The 21,058-nt window shown below is 37.5% G+C and overlaps 2 protein-coding genes across 2 annotated transcripts; one reads left to right on the top strand and one right to left on the bottom strand.

Annotated features, from left to right (window-relative positions):
- Positions 1 to 10,567: 10,567 nt before the first annotated feature.
- Positions 10,568 to 11,134, bottom strand: LOC133781874 (auxin-responsive protein SAUR21-like). Its single transcript, XM_062220982.1, has one exon. The coding sequence runs from the start codon at positions 11,034 to 11,036 to the stop codon at positions 10,740 to 10,742; it is 297 nt and encodes a 98-aa protein (XP_062076966.1). The 5' UTR covers positions 11,037 to 11,134; the 3' UTR covers positions 10,568 to 10,739.
- A 1,217-nt stretch (positions 11,135 to 12,351) lies between these two features.
- LOC133781875 (auxin-induced protein 15A-like) lies at positions 12,352 to 12,958 on the top strand. The gene has a single exon (XM_062220983.1). It carries the CDS (start codon positions 12,461 to 12,463, stop codon positions 12,737 to 12,739), a length of 279 nt encoding a protein of 92 aa, XP_062076967.1. The 5' UTR covers positions 12,352 to 12,460; the 3' UTR covers positions 12,740 to 12,958.
- The last annotated feature ends 8,100 nt before the right edge of the window (positions 12,959 to 21,058 follow it).

Raw genomic sequence — 21,058 nt, 5'->3', positions numbered from 1 at the left:
TCTGTTACACCCAGATTTCGAGCCATGAGAGTTGTGACCTCGAAAGCTGGATTCATGATGAATGAACTCGTAAAGTCTGGAATATGTCCGAAATCTAAGCATCGAGCCTGCGAAGCAGAGACGACTTCGAAGATGATAGCCTCGAAATCCTCATAAGCTCGAAAGATAGACCCCGAAGTACATCCGTTCTCGGGATGGCCTTGGATCAGGGCTCCGAGCCTGACGCACGTATGAGCTCGAAGTCATGTAGCCTCGGGAAGATGCTATAGCTCGAAAGTCAATAAGAAACCTGGGTGAACAGGGCCTTGATGATATAGGATAATAACTTTGAATATCCTAATGAGTCATCTATAAGAGACGCGGTCTACATTGATTACTATAAATCCCCTATAATCAAGGGATATTATTTGTTCAGTTATACGCCCCCTGATCTTCAGGGGACGTTTCCTTGTATATAGGATTGCTGGCTTTTAATGCCATTTAATTTATTTGCATATACATAATAACTTCCCGAAATATGTGGGATAGTATTCTGAAATCTTCTCTATAAGTAGAGAGGTCATGCACCATGGTAAATGACCGAATTTTGGTGATCTTGAGAAAAAACTCTAGAGAATTCATCCTTGAAGAATTTTCAGAGATCATCTTAAGTTCAATAACAAAGACTCGTGGACTAGGCAGATTTAACTGCTGAACCACGTAAAAAATCTCGTTTGTATTATCGTATTTCATTTGGCCATAACTGATTACTGTTTTTGTGCTCTTCTTTCACTGTTGACGAAAAACGGCGTCAACAGTTTGGTGCTTTCATTGAGAGCCTTAAGCATTTAATCCCTAAATAAGTTATGGCCGCTAATAATCAGAATGTTCCTGAAGAAAATTATCCAAGACGTCATGGGAAACAGCCGATGGAGAACCCGGATGTTGAAGAAAGAAGTGGATCCTCCGATTCTCGCGGACCACCCGCTCCACCACGAGATGAGGATATGTATTACAATCCTGAGCGATATGTTCCCATTGTGGAACTTGAGAACCGGCAGCTGAAACAGCAGTTGGCAGAGGCCAACAAGCGGAATGAGGAGTTAGCTAGGATAGCCGCAGAGGCGCAGGTGGCTCAGCCCCCGCCTCCGCGTGAAAACCAAGCTCCTCCTCCTAGGGATGTGCATGTTCCTCCCCGTAGGCCCCGTGGGCGTCCGCGAAAGGATGCTGCCACAAGAAGGCCGGCACAACCTCCGACACCAGCAGGACCAACCGCTCCCCCTAGGCCCCAGAGAAGTACTCGGGCTAGGGCCCCGGTTAATCCATCTGTGGAAATACCTGCGGGAACTGAGAACAACCGAGCCCCTGCAGAGGCTCGGACTCAAGTCCCTGGAAGCGCACTGAATGCAACCAACCCATCTCGGGCAAACTCCGGACCGTCTAGGCCGCGAAATGGGTGGCAGCCACCGTCACCCATACGGTTCCCTCCATCACCTATAAGATATCTTTCACCCCCTCGCAGGAATGCTCAACCAGTTCAAGATCAGGACAAAAGGCGTGCGGGGAGGAGACAGGGAAACAGGGGAGCTTTCCAGGAGCGGAGAGATGCCCTATTAGAGAGAAGTCAAACATCTCGGTCTCGCACAACGGAAACGAGGCGGCACGGAAAAGACCCATCTCGAAATAACCATGCAACGAGTTTTACTAGTGACGACTCTGGAGATACCAGATCGGTCAGCATGCATGATCGAGGTCGTAAGAATACTGGAAGCTGCAGAAATCGCTCTGACCTGCGAGAACACCTGAATCAAAGTCGGGGTAATGTTGACCCGATAAACCCGGACCTAAGGGATCGCTTGAATAGGCGTAAAGATCCCTTACGGAGGCGCGAGCCTGGAATTGTGATCGATGACAACCGATTCCAAACAGTATCCCTCGCGGACCCAGTCCAAGAAAGAATTGATCAGCTAGAAAAGGCCTTTAGGCTTTTGAAAAATGAGCAAGGACAGGATCAATATGAAGATTCTGATGAGGAGCTTGAACCGTTTGCTCCCCATATTTCAAACACTCCATTTCCCCAAGGATTTCGGATCCCTCACGTCCCAACGTTTGAGGGAAAGACCGACCCGTACAGCCATCTGAGTACGTTCAACACCATAATGAGAGTCAGTAACGTGGGTTACAAGCTCAGATGCATGTTATTTCTAGCATCATTGACAGGACCAGCCAAAAGCTGGTTCGAAAAATATAAGAGACACTCAATAACTTCTTGGGAGCAGCTGTCTAAAGACTTCAAGAAGCAGTTCAGAGCCATGATGGGGGTTAGACCTGAGGCATCAACCCTAACTAACGTTCGGCAACAGCCGGGTGAGACATTAAAAAGTTACCTTACAAGGTTTAATTTGGAAGTTGCCCGAGCTCGGAATGTGGATGACAGTGAACACCTAATGGTTGTCCAAGCCGGAGTAATGCCAGGAAGTGCCCTCTGGGACGATATGCAAAGAAAACCGGTGAGGTCCCTAACTGAGTTTAATAGACGAGCGCAGAGGTTTGTCAATGTAGAGGAAGCGAGGTCGATACTTAATGTGACTTCCCAGGCCGAAACTACAACGATAAACATCAACTCTGCCTCAACCTCGGTGGACCCAGTAGCTTCAAAACCTGCTGCAAAAAACCCTTCCAAGAGAAAAAAGAACGAAGGGAGTAACCCCGAGGCCGAAGGAGGAAAGAAAAAGAAAGGGGAGAGATATTTCTCAGTGTACAAAGTGTACACCGAGCTCAACGAATCTCGGGAGAACATATACCTGGCTAATGAAAACCAAGTCCCCTTCAGGCGTCCGGACCCAATGAGAAATCAGAAGTCCAAGAGGGACTCCAGCAAGTATTGTCGATTTCACAGAGACACCGGGCATACTACTGATGAATGTCGACAGCTGAAAGACGAGATCGAAGGATTGATCTCGAGAGGTTACTTCAGACAAGATGTCAAGAACCAGAGTACTAATCAGGCGACCGCGAACCAGAGAGCAGCCGCGTCGCAGTCCACGCAAAACAATAATTCCTGAGCTCGGGAAGAAGATAGGCCCCCGCCGATAGATGGAGAGGACGTGATAACCATCTCGGGAGGGCCTCATCCTGCAGGCACGGGCAGAAATGCCCAAAAGAGATACGTCAACAAGCTGAAGACTGGGGACGGGTCTCCCTATGAACCCGAACCTAGAGCTCCAAAAAGTCAGAGGATTGAATCCCAACCAATAACATTCACTGAGGAAGACGCATCCCATGTCCAGTTTCCTCACCATGATCCGCTGGTCATCACTCTCCAACTGGAAAATAAAAGGGTCCACCGAGTTCTCATAGACAATGGGAGCTCAGTTAACATTCTCTATAAAGCAACCCTTGAGAAGATGGGACTCTCCCTTCGCAACCTGAAAGCGTGTGCAACTACTTTATACGGCTTTTTAGGAGAAGGGACCGCCTGCATGGGCTCCATCGAGCTCCCCGTAACCTTGGGAGACTACCCAGTCTCGGCAACTAAGATGATGGAGTTCGTGGTAGTGGATCTACCTTCAGCCTACAATGTGCTGCTCGGGAGACCCGCCCTGGTTGGGCTGGGGGCAGTCTCATCAGTAAGGCATCTGGCCCTTAAGTTCCCGACCCCTAGCGGCGTCGGAACATTAAAGGGAGATCAGTTAGCTGGGAGGGAATGCTACAACATTTCCTTGAGAGGAAAGAAACAGACGAGCGCACAAGCACTCGTCATTATTCAAAGAAAAGATGGGACGATCTTAGAGATTGATGAGGAGATCGATCCAAGGATTGAGGAGAAAGCTGACCTCAAACCCTTAGAAGAGCTCGAAGAAATTCAGCTCGAGGAAACCGATCCCTCGAAAGAGGTGAAGGTTGGAAAACACCTCCAGGATGAGACAAAATAGCAACTAATTTGCTTTTTAAAGAAGAACCAGGATGTCTTCGCATGGTCACATTCAGACATGGTGGGAATAAGCCCGAATATAGCAAGCCACGCGCTAAATATAGACAAAAGCTTCCCTCCGAAGCAACAAAAGCGAAGACAGATGGACGATGACAGAAAGAAGGCACTGAAGGAGGAGGTTGACAGGTTAAAAGCAAACCGATTCATTAGGGATGCCTTTTACCCTGACTGGGTAACCAATCCGGTGTTGGTCCTGAAGCCTAATGGGACGTGGCAGACCTGTATTGACTATTCAGACCTCAACAAAGCTTGCCCGAAAGACTGTTTCCCATTACCAAGGATTGACCAGCTCGTGGATGCCACGGCGGGGCATGGCCTGATGTCGTTCATGGATGCCTATTCTGGATATAACCAGATTCTCATGCATGCCCCCGACCAGGAACATACGAGCTTCATAATAGATAAGGGGCTATACTGTTATAATGTCATGCCATTCGGGCTCAAAAATGCTGGGGCCACATACCAGCGGCTCGTGAACATGATGTTTTCAGAACAGATAGGCAAAAACATGGAAGTTTATGTTGATGACATGCTTGTCAAGTCTCAACTTAACAATAACCATGTTGATGACCTCGAAGAGTGCTTTGGCGTGCTCCGAAAGTATAACATGAAACTGAATCCTCAGAAGTGCACTTTCGGGGTATCTTCAGGAAAATTCTTGGGCTTTATCGTGAACGCTCGTGGAATAGAAGCCAACCCTGACAAGATCCAGGCCCTGATTGACATGCCCTCACCTCGAAGACATAAGGATGTCCAAAGTTTGACCGACAGGATGGCGGCCCTAAGTAGGTTCATTTCAAAATCTACGGACCGTTGTCTCCCGTTTTTCAACCTTTTGAGGGGAGGTAAGAAATTTGAATGGACAGAGGAGTGCGAGCTGGAATTCCAGGAGCTTAAAAAGCACCTCGCCGAACCCCCCATCTTATCAAAACCTGAAACGGGAGAAGTACTGTACCTATACCTTTCCACCACCGAACACGCAATAAGTGCAGTGCTCGTTCGAGAAGAAGAAAAGGTACAGAGACCCATTTATTACATCAGTAAAAGGTTACTGGGGGCAGAATCGAGGTACCCCTTGATGGAGAAGCTGGCACTCAGCTTAATACATTCATCTCGTAAACTTCGACCCTACTTTCAGGCGCATCCCATCCATGTGTTGACTGATCAACCACTTAGGCAAGTCTTGTCTAAACCAGAGACTTCTGGTCGACTTCTTAAATGGGCAGTTGAACTCGGACAGTTCGAGATCACCTACCACCCGAGGATGACTATTAGGGCTCAGGCTTTGGCTGACTTTATAGTGGAATGTACTGGCATGGCCAACGATGAAGTTATAACCCCTGGTTCGAATGAGGATTATAGTAGGAACGACCCCTGAGAACGATCAACCTTTAAAAACCTTGACGGTCACCTGGTCATAACCAAATTATAGAATTTATTAATAAAAGTGATAACTGAGGGTTCCCAAACCAAATCCCAGCCCCCGAGACCTCAAATACTACCCAACCGAGTACTAGGTTCAACCCCGAGGCCTATGGTTTGAATCCCCGAGCCAAAAACCTCATTTTAGCAAAATTGGCCTTAAGGGCCGCGGCCCCCCTCTGCTGCGCCGCGGCGCGCCCCCCTGACAGAGAAGCTCCCCATCTGCCAGGCACCAAGGGCCGCGACGCTCCCCTGCTGCGCCGTGGCGCTCAGCCCAGAATGGCTAAGTCGGCCACACGAACCAGTTTTTCTCCCTGAGCTCTTTCCTCTCAAACCAGCTCCTCAAACCACCTCTAAACCTCCTCCAAACATATAATTAAACCCCCAAATAACACCCTTAACTCACCTACAACAAACCCCAATCAAACTAACACTAAAACACCCCTTTGATTCACACTTTCCACATCAAAACTCTAAGTCTAAAACTAACAATCAAAACAGAGCATAACTTGAGTTCAAAGATCAAAACTTACCTTAAAACCTGTTTTGAACTTCCTACACAAGCAGAACCAAGTCTACTAACTCAGCCTTGAAGTTCCTTAGCTTGATATCCCACCTAGAACTCAAAACTCTCAAAGAAAGCAATGGAGGAAGTGGTGTACGGGAAGAGAAGAAAGCAAACCCCTGTTTTACTCTGTTTATTCTACAGCCTTCCAATCCACTTAAGTCACGTCTATCCTCCCAAAAAGACCAAAATACCCTTGTGTCATCTTAAGCCTCTAAAGCCACCCCAAGGGCAAAATTGGTACATTCCGCTAAACCCGTTAATCATAATTAACGCTTCCCAATTCCCGCTAACCTCAATATCCTCAAACACCAATAATTCATATCCCGTTACCCTAAAATCCCCGGTAACGCCATAACCATTAATACCGTCCCGAGACTCACCCCGATCCCCGAGCTCAAACCTGTTATGACCAAACCGCTAAATCATGTTTAAAGATCGTCTCATGTCGAGATACTCGAACCAATCCACATTATAATGTGGTCTCACAATATATCATTAACACGCAAACAAATATTCAATTATACCCTCAACGGGCCAAATTACCTAAGTACCCCTGTAAACAAATGTGGACTCACATGCACGCATTTAACATCATATTATAATATAATTCTCATAAACATGCATAACCACATTTAATGGCGTAATTAAACAGTTATGGCCCTCCCGGCCTACTAATCCAGCCATTAACCATAATAGGGAATCCGGGGCATTACAGAAACTGGCATAAAAAAAAAGAAAAAAAGGAACAATCGGATACTTACACAATGATGGCGATTGCAGAAAAATCGTCGATTGAAGGAGAGGCTGCAGATATGAGCTCACGGTCTCGAACAAACTGGCGGTCCTCTGTTTCTTCGGCTGAGAAAACATGCACAAGCAAGAAGTTCTCAGGGATAGTTTCTGGTTTTGCTTCTTTTCTTTCTTCTGATGAGCGAAAAATAAAAGGAAGATGATGAGTGGGGTCTTATATATAGATGGTAAAAGGGGATTAATCTGAGCCATTGAACAAAACCCTTGCAAAATCCAACGGATAGGAATTAATGATATGATGGTACCAGAAAGGTGGCAGACGAACGATCGTGGTCAGATTTCCAAGGTACTCGAGTACCCTTAATAGGCAATACCCAACTGACACGTGTCCATTTTCAAGTATGTGACGGTATGGTTCCCGAAGAAAGTAGTTCAAAATTTTCCTTCTCATAGGATTCGAACAAATACTTTTGAGGGGGCAAAATGTTACACCCAGATTTCGAGCCATGAGAGTTGTGACCTCGAAAGCTGGATTCATGATGAATGAACTCGAAAGTCTGGAATATGTCCGAAATCTAAGCATCGAGCCTGCAAAGCAGAGACGACTTCGAAGATGATAGCCTCGAAATCCTCACAAGCTCGAAAGATAGACCCCAAAGTACATCCGTTCTCGGGATGGCCTCGGATCAGGGCTCCGAGCCTGATGCGCGTATGAGCTCGAAGTCATGTAGCCTCGGGAAGATGCTATAGCTCGAAAGTCAATAAGAAACCTGGGTGAACAGGGCCTTGATGATATAGGATAATAACTTTGAATATCCTAATGAGTCATCTATAAGAGACGTGGTCTACATTGATTACTATAAATCCCCTATAATCAAGGGATATTATTTGTTCAGTTATACGCCCCCTGATCTTCAGGGGACGTTTCCTTGTATATAGGATTGCTGGCTTTTAATGCCATTTAATTTATTTGCATATACATAATAACTTCCCGAAATATGTGGGATAGTATTCTGAAATCTTCTCTATAAATAGAGAGGTCATGCACCATGGTAAAGGACCGAATTTTGGTGATCTTGAGAGAAAACTCTGGAGAATTCATCCTTGACGAATTTTCAGAGATCATCTTAAGCTCAATAACAAAGACTCGTGGACTAGGTAGCTTTAACTGCTGAACCACGTAAAAAATCTCGTTTGTATTATCGTATTTCATTTGGCCATAACTGATTACTGTTTTTGTGCTCTTCTTTCACTGTTGACGAAAAACGGCGTCAACAATTTCATTTTTAATTTTTGCAAATTTAATTAAAACATATAATTTTGGTAAATTATATATTTGGAAATTAATTAAAATGTGTAATTACTTGATTTTGGTGTATTTATTGCATGGTATATTTCTTTTATTCATGCAATATTAAATAATTGTGCTATTTTAAGAATGTAATTACTTTTTGTTTTACAATTAAGTTTGTACAATTATTTTATTAATTCACCAAATCAATAAATTATTTTATTGTCTTATTTAGCATGAATATTTCTGCCAAGCATATATATGGAATTATTGAATTTATTTTCGTACATATAGTTAATTATGCTAATTGTCTGATTATTTTGTTATAGTACTCATGCAAGGGTTATAAGCTACGTAGCCATGTGTGCCTCCAAGCAGAACAAAACCTTCAAGGGCGAGGAAGACCAACACCCTAAGAAGACGAAGGAAAATCTAATCCTAACATGGGTACTTCAAACATGTTAATAGGAGAATGCTGAGAACGGCTAGGAGTCACGAGTGAGACAGGATGCGTCACATCAAGGTAATGACGGAACCATACTTGAACCTCATTCTTCAAAAATTCTACGTCCTTATCAAATTAAGAGCGAAGAAGCTCTATCTCCCTATCACATTTTGCGTGGATGCATCTCAGTTCAGAATCTTTCCTAGAAAGTGTAGCATAAGCTTGGAGAAGCTCGATTTTCAGAGAAACCATTCGAAAGGACATTTATTCAAAGCGATCATTGAAATCATCAAGCTGTCGACAATGGTTACGGCATTCAGAATCCCTAACACGAGTAGCATCATTAGTGTTTGTTAGAGAACGTTCTAAGGAATGGACACGCCTACGCAAGTCCTTGATGTAAGATAAGGCATTAGAAGGAAGATCCTTCAAGTCATGAGTGAATTCAAGGTTTGAAATTTGAGAAGGACTACTTCCCAAGGACATGACAACAACAAGAATTGGGAAATGCTTGAAAGATGTGATTCAAGACTAATACAATGTCCTATTTATAGACAATTTTTTTTTTGGGACATCTAGCAAGGTATAAGTGGTGAGACACTCGGCAAACAGGAGCTATCAAGAAGAGTCTTTGCATGTGTAAAAATGCTACGAGTATTTTCACATATGCAAGGAGGCTAATGTTGAAGAATAAAATAATAGATAGGGTTAAAAAGAGAATTGTGCAATAATGAGAATGCCCATGATACATAGCTTTCATTACAAGAATGCCATGAAGGAAGCTTACAAAAACAAGCAAGCTTTGGCAGAGAACACGTGTGGCATGTTAACCTTCTCTTGCAAGCTACGTGTTGCATTCTAGCATTTTCTTGCAAGTTACATTTTAGCTTCTCTAGCAAGCAGCCCTGGCCTATAAAAGGACGGCCAACAGAAGCAACGAAGGACATAAAGGAAGGAAGATAAGATCCACACTTATCATTAGCATGCCTCTCCATAAACTAGCTCTTCTTAGCCTAAGCCAACATTTCTCAAACAGACTAGGTTGATCATCATAACCTATATCACGCCTTCTCACCCTAACCCATATAGATATATTTCTAACCTTACACAAGCCTTACTACAAACTCTATTGCCGATATATTTCCAATCTTGCATAATCTAGCTACCAAAATGTATATATAGACATTTTCTAACCTTGCATAACCTAGCTTGCTACAAATTTATATATGTTTCTAACCTTGCATAATCCAGCTTACTACAAAATTACTACAAGCTAGCTATATTCAGAAAAATAAACGTCCTAAGATACAAAAAGCAATTTATACCACAAATCTCTCCAAGCTCTTTAAGCGATAAAAATGATGGACTATGCTTCCTTTGTTGTAATCTTCTATCAATAATAAGAAGACAATTCTTGCTACCGTAGATGTATGCAATAATCATACATATATTGCTGAACCACATAAATGTGTGTTGTTTATTTTTTATTTATTCATCCTGAGCACATGTCATCGATAGTTTATTATATTGTTTATATTATTATTAAATGTTCAACTAGAACCCCTAAACACATATATAATTTTATTTATCACATTTTATCATACAATTTTATTTTTCTCTCTCTTTATTTTAGCTCATATTATTTCATCTCCTTACTTTCTCTCTAGTCATTTTGAAATGTGATATTATTTGAAATTATAATTGTTAATGTTATTTTATTTTGTAAATACCACATCTTAATGAATACTAAAACCAAATATAGTATCGTACAAAAATAATATAATGCAATGCAATCTAATATAATAAAGTATAATAAAATAAAGTTTATTATATATTCTATCACTAAGACACCTTGTTCACTCTTCAATATATTTGAAAGGCGTATCAGGGTTCTGAAAGGGCTCTATGATCAACAAAGGAAAAATAACATTTAGATTTTGCAGAACTCTGTATCAGGAAAAGTAGTAACACTTGTTCACTTCTTCAATATAAACAATTATAAATATAGTTACTTGATTTGTTTTATAATATTCTGTTAGTCTTCGCAACAACAGATATTATTTGATAGAAAATGGCAGTAAGCAAAACAGAATGAAGTAAGTATGAGATAGACATAAATCTTTCCAAAGATCCCAGTTTAATTTTTAATGAAAGGAGAACAAGTAGACTCAAATGAGCAATTGCTATATACAAATTTGGCAAGTATAGTAAAAAAGTATCCTTTATAGGGTCAAAGTATAGGATCTACAAAATTGTTTATGCTAAACTATATTAGTTCTATGATTTACAATCAATTCAACTGGGAAGTGAGATCAATGAAGATATCATCACTGCAGGGAATTGTGAGTCCGCCCATTGGATGATCATATCCGAATTCTTCTTCAGCCATGTTTAGCAATTCTTGAAATGCAGGCTCGTTTAGGTAGGAAAGAGGTACTACATAACGCTTCTTTTGCTCCTCTCCAACATACACTGCAAAGTAGCCTTTTGGAATGGTTTTGGAGCTCAAAGAAGCTTCTTTGATGCCTGAAAGTGATCTTTGGAGAGCCTTCTTACCCTTAACAAAACCATGCAATCCAAATGCCATGCTGATCTTCCTATGTATTTTATTGAGAGAGGAAGTTTTGAGTTCACAACAATATTTTGTTGCAGAGAAAGTGAGGACTTAGATGACTTAGCTATGTGGTTATAAATACATGAATGCACTCTTGTTATGAGTAGTAACTTGTTGTGTGGGGTTCTTTCAGAGACAAAAGCATATGAAATGTCTCGTGAGTTTGGCTTCAATTGTGATTTATATGGCCATTATTTGTTTGAGAAAAACATGTTGGGACTCCACGGTTTTATTTATGTTGTGTTGTTATTACTACTTGATAAGAAAAAGACTCGTAACTTCTAGGCACTGAAAAAAGAACAAGAGAAAATTCATTTAGATAAGAATAATCAAAACATTGAAAGAGACCTGTTTAAAAAGAAAAGAAGAACTGAGAAGAAATAAATATAGTTTTGCTGAAACAAAACTATTTAATTTCAATTATAGCACGACCTGGTTAAAATCCTAAAATGCAAACCCAAGAACCCCACTTGTAATTTAAATAAAATTTAATTACTGCAGAAAGACTTTTTTTCATTAGAAAACTAGGTTGAAACTTATGTGGCCATCTATTTATTTCTTATGTTTTCTGTTGAAGAAAAAGTTGCACTATATAACTCAATTTGTATCTTCTAGACAGTTCCCTGCAAAGAAGAGAAAGGCTATAAAATATAATACAAATAGTAATCTTCTTTGTCATCATCAGGTTATTGGGCAATGACAGCAGAGTTGATAATGACAAGTTTTTTAATGCAGAAACCAGCAGTCAGTGGAGAATCATATGATGAAGTTTAGAAATCAAACGTTACGTTGCATATTTTGAATCGAAATATGTGGCCCCTTGCAGTAGGGGACATGTCTTGGACATTTTATTACACAATTTGTGTTCAGAATTGGTTGAAATATCTATGCATTAGATAGAGAGTTCAATCATAACAACAGAAATAATGAACAAAAATGTACCTCTGCATGTTCTGTGATTCTAGTGAAGCTTGTACATCCTGCAAGTTACATCTGTACTCTTTTTTTATTTAATTTTTAAAAATAATATTTGAGTTGGCCAAATCAGAAAATGACTGTTGGGCCTGGTGCTGTTCTATTTTCTTTTCAACAAGCTGGATATGAAGGCTTTTGGCCACACAACTATGTGAACATAAAACATAAGCATTGATGAGTAGGAGGGCAATAGCACATGTGATTTCTTAAGGACTAGTCCGCTCAATAGACCCCATCTAGATATATCCCATCAAGGGTCTTTTAAGGGTCTTGAAAGTGTATATATACACACAAGATTGGGTTCACTAACACTTCACATTTTCACATTCTCAAGTATTCAGCTTTCCTTGCAAACCCTTTGAGATCTCTTTTATTTCTTCACCTTCTCTTCTTTCTTCTTTCCTTTAGAGACAATCACAAGAATGGGTTTTCGATTTCCAAGTGTAGTTCATGCTAAGAAGCTGATCCAGAGACCTTTTTCAAGTTCAAAAGATATTCCAAAAGGGTATTTGGCTGTTTATGTTGGGGAAAACAGAATGAAGAGATTTGTGATCCCTTTATCATATTTGAACCAGCCATCATTCCAAGACTTGCTCAGTCAAGCTGAAGAAGAATTCGGATTCGATCATCCAATGGGAGCTCTTACAATTCCATGCAGAGAAGATGCCTTCATCGATCTTATTTCTCGCTTGAATGCCTAGTGATTAGCATACACAATCATTATTGACAATCTCTAATAGAAATGATTGTTACAATTTTGTAAGGCAAACAATGCCAATACATGTATATATTTTTCCTTGGGGATCAACAAAAAAGCTGTCCCTGAGATTAAGATAGATGAATACCATTCCAAAACTTTACCTACTTTGAATTTGTTGATCTTGACACTGAATTATTCTCATTTACACTTATATTTTATATGACTAGCTTCAAACTAACCAAATTGTTGCAAAATTCTTGCTTCCATATATAGTTTAGTTTAATCAAAGACTACATGTATGAGGATGAGTAAGAAACTATCACTCATGAGTGTAAATGGAGTCCAATGAGATGTTTCTTCGATTAAGCTAGAATTTTTTTCTACAATTACCTTGTAGAAAGAAGCTTATCATATAGGAAACATAGTAATAACTCCTAGACTCCTAGTCTAATCCACGGGAGCCAGGTCAGTTGCCTTTGAAGCACATAACCAAACTTACTTAACTGTCAATGCAGCTAATATCTATAAGAGCCAAGTAGTTCTTAACAACTTGTTGCCATAAGACAATGTTTTTTTACCATGATTTATCAAAATCCATTGGTCTATTTGGTTAAGTACTAAACATGAGCTGAAACAGCACATTATTCAACTGGAATTAGATCAAGACATAAAAAGAGATAGCAACACTATGCTACATTACTTCTTCGCAAAGGGCCAGCTTAAAATAAATTTATAAAAGTAAATTAGAATATACTATGAAACAAAGTTTATTGTACTTTTTAATTAATTTTTCATAAATTTATATTTAAGATTGTATTAAATTTTTATATTTTTATTTGATTATTTATTTATTAAGAAAATTCAAATTTATAGTTTTTTTTTTTAATTTTCAATGTTTAATAAATGAGACTTATACTACTATCATTATATATATAAAAAATTAATTTTAAACCTAGTTTAGGAAATATATGAGGTATAGTTATAAATAAATATAATTTCTTATGAGTGCTTCTATATTTTCTTTTCCCACTCTATCAAAATGTAACGAACCAACTAAAAACGCTTGTCTAGTCTAATGGCTAGTTACTTAGAGCCAAGGCCAAAAAGGCCCAGGTGACTACATTGTCACATGGCTAAGGGTGCGGAGCCCAAGTTCGTGACTCACTCATTAGTCACTCATCTGATTAGGGTGCAAATCCTAAGTTTGTGACTCCATAGTCACTCATCTGATTAGGGTGCGGAGCCCAAAGTGTGACTCACTCATCTCATTAGAGATACAAGCCCCAACATGATTACTAGAATCTCAAAGTATTAATCACTCATCTGATTTGGGCTACAAGCCTCAGTATGATTACCAAAATCATAAAGCGATATTCACTCATCTGATTAGGGTGCAGAGCCCCAGTGTGTGACTTAATTGTCACTTATTTGAGTCACTTATTTTAGATGGGCATATTGGTCATCTATTTTCATTATGATCTGAAAGTCATCAATACAAAGGGCAGGGCCCATAAATCATTTATACAAAGGGCAGGGCCCACAACCATTATTTGAACTTATTCGCATGCATGAATGGTGCTATTATTGCTAGGCATGCCTATTATGACTTAGTAACATGTTATTACTTGTTCATGAGCATATTGAGTTTTCTTGCTGAGCTTCGACTTACGAGTGCTATGTGGTGCAAGTAAAGGCAAAAGAAAGTTGTGTTGGAAATGTGCCCTGAAAGCATATGTAGTAGACATTGTTTTTTGAAATAAATAAATAAATTGAATTTGTTATGCATATATTTTATGGACTGTATTATTCTATGATAATATTATGTAAATATCAAGAAAATTCCTAAGTTCATATATGTGATCTCAAACACGTATTAGTACGGGAGGATTGTGTTTGAGATAAATGAACTTGAATAGTTCGCAGTAAAATAAAGTTATGGAATCTTTAGATTAATTACTGCAAGTACGGTCCACTAGTATTATGAATACATGTGATCTAGATCCAGATCACTAGTGTGGTAGGACACTTTAGTGGAGGTGCTTTATATATTAGAGAATATATAGAACTGGACCAGATATGTTTATTAATACTTAGTTAAATACCGTTTCGAAGTATTAATTAAACATATCAACTGATGATCATATACAAATAGATCTTAATCCTGAAGTTACTATGAACTCCTGTTTATGTTATTTGAGTTCTTTGATTCACTTGTTAGGGTCTGTCAGAATGATCAGGCTAGAAACTTTTGTTTTGGGAACTCATTAATATAGATGGCTGGGGACATAGTATACAGATATGGAATCTATACCTTCTCGCAAGAGATTGAATGATGGTTCTTTTAAGGGTTGACTTTTGGGACTGAAAGGTTATTGAGCTCAAATTCATAATTTAGTTATGAATTAACCTTCACTAGTAGAGTCAATGGTACTTAAGGAAACAAGAGATAATTAAAAGGGTAAAACGGTAATTTTATTCCCGATTAATTATGAACCATTATTAGAGGGTCAAGTTGTATGCAATGATTATATCAATTTACGCTTTATGATTATAAGGTACTCAGTAAATGAAATGTCTATAATTACAAGAGTGCAGTCTCATATTTATAGTGGAATAATCATGAGATTAATAAATTAAGATTATTTAATTAAAGAGTTTAATTAATAATCTCAAATTTATTGGAGCTTGGAATTATAGGTCCATAGGTCCCCATAGCGGCTCTATCAACACTGTTCAAGGTAAGAGTTGAAATGAAGGGAAAATAGTTTAAAGACATATTTAAGAAGAAACTTGTTCTTCAGGCCAAATATGCAATTATATGATAATAGTGATTAATTAATTAATTAAAAATTAGTTGTAGTTAACAAAATTAATTAATATTTAATTATTGTATAATTTTCGAAATTATATTAAATAATTAAATTAATTTTTGAAATTTAATTAAATAATTAATTAATTATAATTTTTGAAATTATAATAAATTAAATATTTATTTTTCGAAAATTTGGATTTAATTAATTAGTAGAATTAATTAAATATCTTTATTTGAGTGGGAGATAATAATCTGATAAGTTCAAATTGGATTTGAATTTAAAAGATTAATGTTTATTCAAATAATTAATTATATTTGATAATTAATTAAAAAGATAATTAATTTGAATTCAAATTTGAATTAGTTATCAGGTTGTTAGATCTTATCTGACAAAGTAATTTGAATAAATAATTAAATAAAACTTGAAAAACCAATATCCCTAGAAATTAGGAAGCTACACGTTCACACACTGCGTGTAGGGCCAGCATTTTTCAGGGATGGGATTTTTAATTTTATTTATTTAATTAATTAATTAATGGATAATTCAAAAATTGGTTTTTGGATTTTTTCATTAATAGAATAATTAATTAATTAAAAAGTAAATTGTAAAATGGTTACAGATTTATTTTTTAAAATTTGAATATTTTCTTTTAAGTATGACTAATCAGAAAATTATTTAGATAAATGATGTGAGACAACTCTGAACATTCGCTCTGTGAAAAATAGAACGATAGTTTTCTCTCCCTGAAAATAAAGAACCAATTCTCAGGCCTATTCTCTTGATCTCATGTGTTGAGTACATCAAGTAGAATCACAAATAAACTATCATTCATTCTCTAAGTGCCCACACATTTCTTGAGGTGTAGAGAACGCTTTGGAAGATCTTGGTGTGAGTACGTGGGAGCGGCTTGGATAGGAAGATCGTTCTAAATACGAAAAGATAGCAATGACACTTGATAGGCTTCAAGAGGTATGAATTCTATCCTTATCTTGTTTATGATTAATGTATGTATATTAATGGATCCGCATATTTAAAGGTAGTTTATATGTGTAACAAATTTTTTGTTGTACACTGGGCCAACCATACCAGCATTTTGCTGCGTATTAGGAAACTCGTTCCTAACAAGCTGGACCATTCTTGAGTTGGAGAGCTTAGGCGACGATGTGTACATATGCGGCTGCTCGACCACCACGGCCGAGGGTTTAAAGAGGAACTAGGGTTAAACCCTATTTTGCCGCTTAGGTCGGCTGGTTGTAAATCTTTTGTTGTAATTAACATTTAAATTATATTTTTAGGATCCCAATGTATACAGTAAACGTTTTAGTGAAACGTGTATCTTAACAAAAAAATTTAATCCTAAACCGTTAATCTTACTTAGTTACATGATTATGGCCAAATGACTCGATTAGCGAGTTTAACACTGTTTAAATTATACACCGTAACAGTCCCTGGGTAGTAGGACGTTACAAAAACCCAACTCTCAAACAACTCAAAAACTCATCAAAACATAAAATCCAATCAAAGCTTAAAAACTCGAAAACTCAAAACTTAAAACTTGGATTACCTTTGATTGAGTTGTTTCCCAACTAAATCATTCGACTAATATGCCTCTAATCTTCCCTAGAATCGTTATGCCTCGATCCTTGCCTGAATCCAAGTCCTAAAACTCGAGTTTCCTTCGAAAATGAGAACGATGTCACAAAGGGAACGGGAGAGAGAGAGAGAGAGAGAGAATGTTCTTTTTATTTTTGACAGGTTACTTCAAGCTTAAGTAACCCAAACAAATCCTAATGCTCGGGGTCCCAAAAACGCCCCCGGGGTAAAATAGTCAAAATTCCCAGAATTCCCTCATGATCTCACTAACTCCCAATATATCATTAAATAATCATTCCAATTACCCAATATACTGACAATGTGCTAAATACCCAATATACCCCTTGACTCACTCCGAGTCAATTATGAGCCCTATTGTGACTTTATCACTAGCTTGCTCCCTAGGATCGTCTCATGCCAAGTAATCCAAACATATCCATATAGAAATGTAATACCACACATATACCGCATATATGCTAAATATACCCCTAACAAGCCAAATTACAATAATTGTCTAATTAAACAGAAATGTGCCCACATGCATATTTAATACACATAAACATGCATATCAAGTCATTTATAATATTACTCACATAATCACATAATGATGCACATATATATATATATCATATAATCACATAATTTCATAATTTGTCATCCTGATCTCCTAATCAAGGCCCTAAGCCTTATTAGGAAATTTGGGACGTTACACACTTTTGTCACATTATTTAATTTAAATTTCATATTATATAAATAATATAATAGTTGATAGAAGATATTTTCACCGTAAAAATAGACTAATGTATTTAAGTGCTTCAATTGCAACAACTTAGATATTTTAGTAGCAAATATCTTTACTTAATTATAATTAAGTTTGCTAACACTGAACAAGTTAATAGAAAATGATTGTATTGCTTGAAGATTAGAGCTCACCCGACCCTATCAAAGGTTGTTCTTGCCAGACCCTCAAAGTTTGGGAATGATCGAATGTTAGTTAGAACTATGTTATTTGAATTGTGCCGCTTATTTGTTAACGATGTGGACCAATCAAGATAAATCTTTCTAATCTTATAGGATCCTTGCTGATTTAAGTGCTAGAATGTCTTTTTTATAGGTACCCCAAGTGGTTTCATTATATACTTAAGTGATCTCATCTCATATACAACCCATAGCCAAAATATGGGATAAGATCATTTGGTAACTTTTTGGACCAAACATATATAATTTTTGTCACATTTTTATCATACAATTTTATTTTTCTCTCTTTTTTTAGCTCATATTATTTCATCTCCTCACTTTCTCTCTAGTGATTTTGAAATGTGATATTATTTGAAATTATAATTGTTAATGTTATTTTATTTTGTAAATACCACATCTTAATTAATACTAAAACCAAATATAGTATCGTATAAAAATAATTAGGGATGTAAATGGGGCGGGTCAGCCCCGTCTCGCTAAAGATCCATCTTGACCTGCTAAGTTTATGCCCCTACCCGAACCGCCCCATTAAGGCATTTAATGCGGGTCGGGTCAGACCTGCCCCGTTAAGGCATTTGATGCGAGTCGGGTCAGACTTGCCCCGGATGTGATGGAGCGGGTCAGACTCGACCCGGTAAGGTTTTTTTTTCCTTTTTCTTTAATAAAAGAAAGACTAATTTTTTAAAATATGTTACAATATAACAATAAATGGCAAAAAAATCTCCCATATTAGACATAAATAAGATACCTAATTTTCTTTTATAAATGGTCTTGCATACTAAAATAAAAAAAAATTAATATACTTCAAAGCAAAACATCAATTTTCTCCTCTATCTCTCTTAAATATATTTTGTCTTATTTATATATATTAGATACAAACAACGTGCAGTATGCACGTTTATTTAGTTTTATTTATAAAACTTATTAATTATTTTAATTAAATTTATATTAATGTCATATAAATTTTAAATAAATATCATATTTTAATTAAATAATTTATTTATTTTTGTTTAAGTTTATATTTGTTCTAATTTTTTAATTTGAGAGTGACAACAAGAGATTATATATTATATGTTTAATATAATATTAAATATCATACGTGAATTTTAAATTTAAGTTTCTTGCTAGTTTTTTTAAAAAAAATAATTTTTTGTTAATTGACAGTAGATTATATTATATGTTTAATATAATATTATTCTAATAAGTGAGTTTAAGTTTAAATCAATTTTATTTAAGTTATAAAATGTATGATTTTATTATTTTTAAATAATTATCATTGTAAAATATCTGAAAAATATTCTATTTTTAATTTGTAAAATTATTTATTATTTCTAAATAATTATCATTGTAAATATCACAAAAATATTCTATTTTAATTTTTTTTAATTATTTATTTTATTTTATTTAAGTTTAAGTGTTTACAAACTACCATTAAATATAAGAATATTCTGTTAAATATAAGAATATTCCGTTAAAGTTAACATTTAAAAAAATAAAAAACTGTTAAAACAAAAAATTTCCGTTATCTACACACTTATTATATATAAGAGAAATGGATCGTGGATAACCCTAAATAGTGGTAGTAATTAGTTTTTTTTTTAATTCTTTATTATAAAAAAAAAATAACAACCGGGTCGGGTCGTGATCCGACCTGCTTCAATTGCTAGTGGGTCGGGTCGGATCTTGACCTGCCCCGATTATATTCGGATCAGGAGCACCCCGTTGGGTCGAGGCTCCGACCGCCCCGATCTGTCGGATTTTTTTGCCATCCCTAAAAATAATATAATACAATGCAATCTAATATAATAAAGTATAATACAATAAAGTTTATTATATATTCTAGGGTTATTACCGGCGAAAATACCCAATGTTTATACATTGTTCCACTTTTACACTTAATCTTTATTTTTCGCGGTGAATATACCCAAACCCACATAAACTGTGTCTCCGTCACTACTTAACCCCTAACAGCGTTAAAAACGCTTACGTGGCCGGTTGCGTGTACAAACCCTGACACATATACGTGTTATTAGACATTGAAGTGAACCAAAGCTATAAGTTGACTGGGGTATAGCTATCCAAACTGACACAAATAGTAGCACTATTATTATTTGGCTACTTGAGAGACTGAGAAAAACAAATCAATGGAAGTCAGTGGCGGTGGTTGGTGGTGGCTCAGCCTCATCATTATCCCTCTCTTCCTTCTCAAATTCATTTTCGGAAGAAGCCCAACCCTCCCTCCGGGACCCTTCACCCTTCCCATAATCGGCACCATCTTATCCCTCCGCAAATCCATCTCCGACCTCAAGCTCATCCTCCGCAACCTCGACTTCGAGCTCATCCATAATTAGACGGCCATATACGGCATCAAGGTTCTTTTATGGGATTCTTTCATTAATGTGGATTTTTTAATATAATTTTACAAGGGAAATTTCACTTTTTATCTCTAATAATACCTAATATTACCAAAAAAATCCCAACATTAATAATTTTTTCAAATTAATGCTAAGCTTTTCCCTCCTACCGAAAATACCCTTCCCATTCAATCTCAACCTTCTCTCTCTCAGTCTCGGTTTCTCTCTCTTTCAGTCTCACAAAAATCCCCCAAAAACCATCGAACCCCCACCTCCGTCGAGCCGTCGAGCCGCCATCTCCGTCGAGCCCGCATCTCCGTCGAGCTCCCACCTTCTCCGTCGAGCCCCCACCTTCTCCCATTTCTCCGGCGATCTCGAGCCCACTGCAAACTCCCATTTTTCTGTCAAACCCGAGACCCACGGAGCATATTTCCTTCAAAGTTTAAAAAACTAAGGTAAAATCTTGAACCCAAGTCCATATTTGCTTTATATCGTTGTTGAATCTGTGATTTGTGGAATGGGTTGTCCGATTTTGTGGGAAATTTTTTCTGGGTTTGAACCAGTGGCTCGATAGGTTCGATT

The sequence above is a fragment of the Humulus lupulus genome, chromosome 6, assembly GCF_963169125.1.
Source record: "Humulus lupulus chromosome 6, drHumLupu1.1, whole genome shotgun sequence".
NCBI classification, from domain to species: Eukaryota; Viridiplantae; Streptophyta; class Magnoliopsida; order Rosales; family Cannabaceae; genus Humulus; species Humulus lupulus.
The sequence above is the reverse complement of the archived record's forward strand: the minus strand, read 5'-3'. Positions and strand labels throughout refer to the sequence as shown.

Coding starts and splice junctions, on each gene's coding strand:
- LOC133781874 (XM_062220982.1), bottom strand. CDS start 11,036: ATGGCATTTGGATTGCATGGTTTTGTTAAGGGTAAGAAGGCTCTCCAA.
- LOC133781875 (XM_062220983.1), top strand. CDS start 12,461: ATGGGTTTTCGATTTCCAAGTGTAGTTCATGCTAAGAAGCTGATCCAG.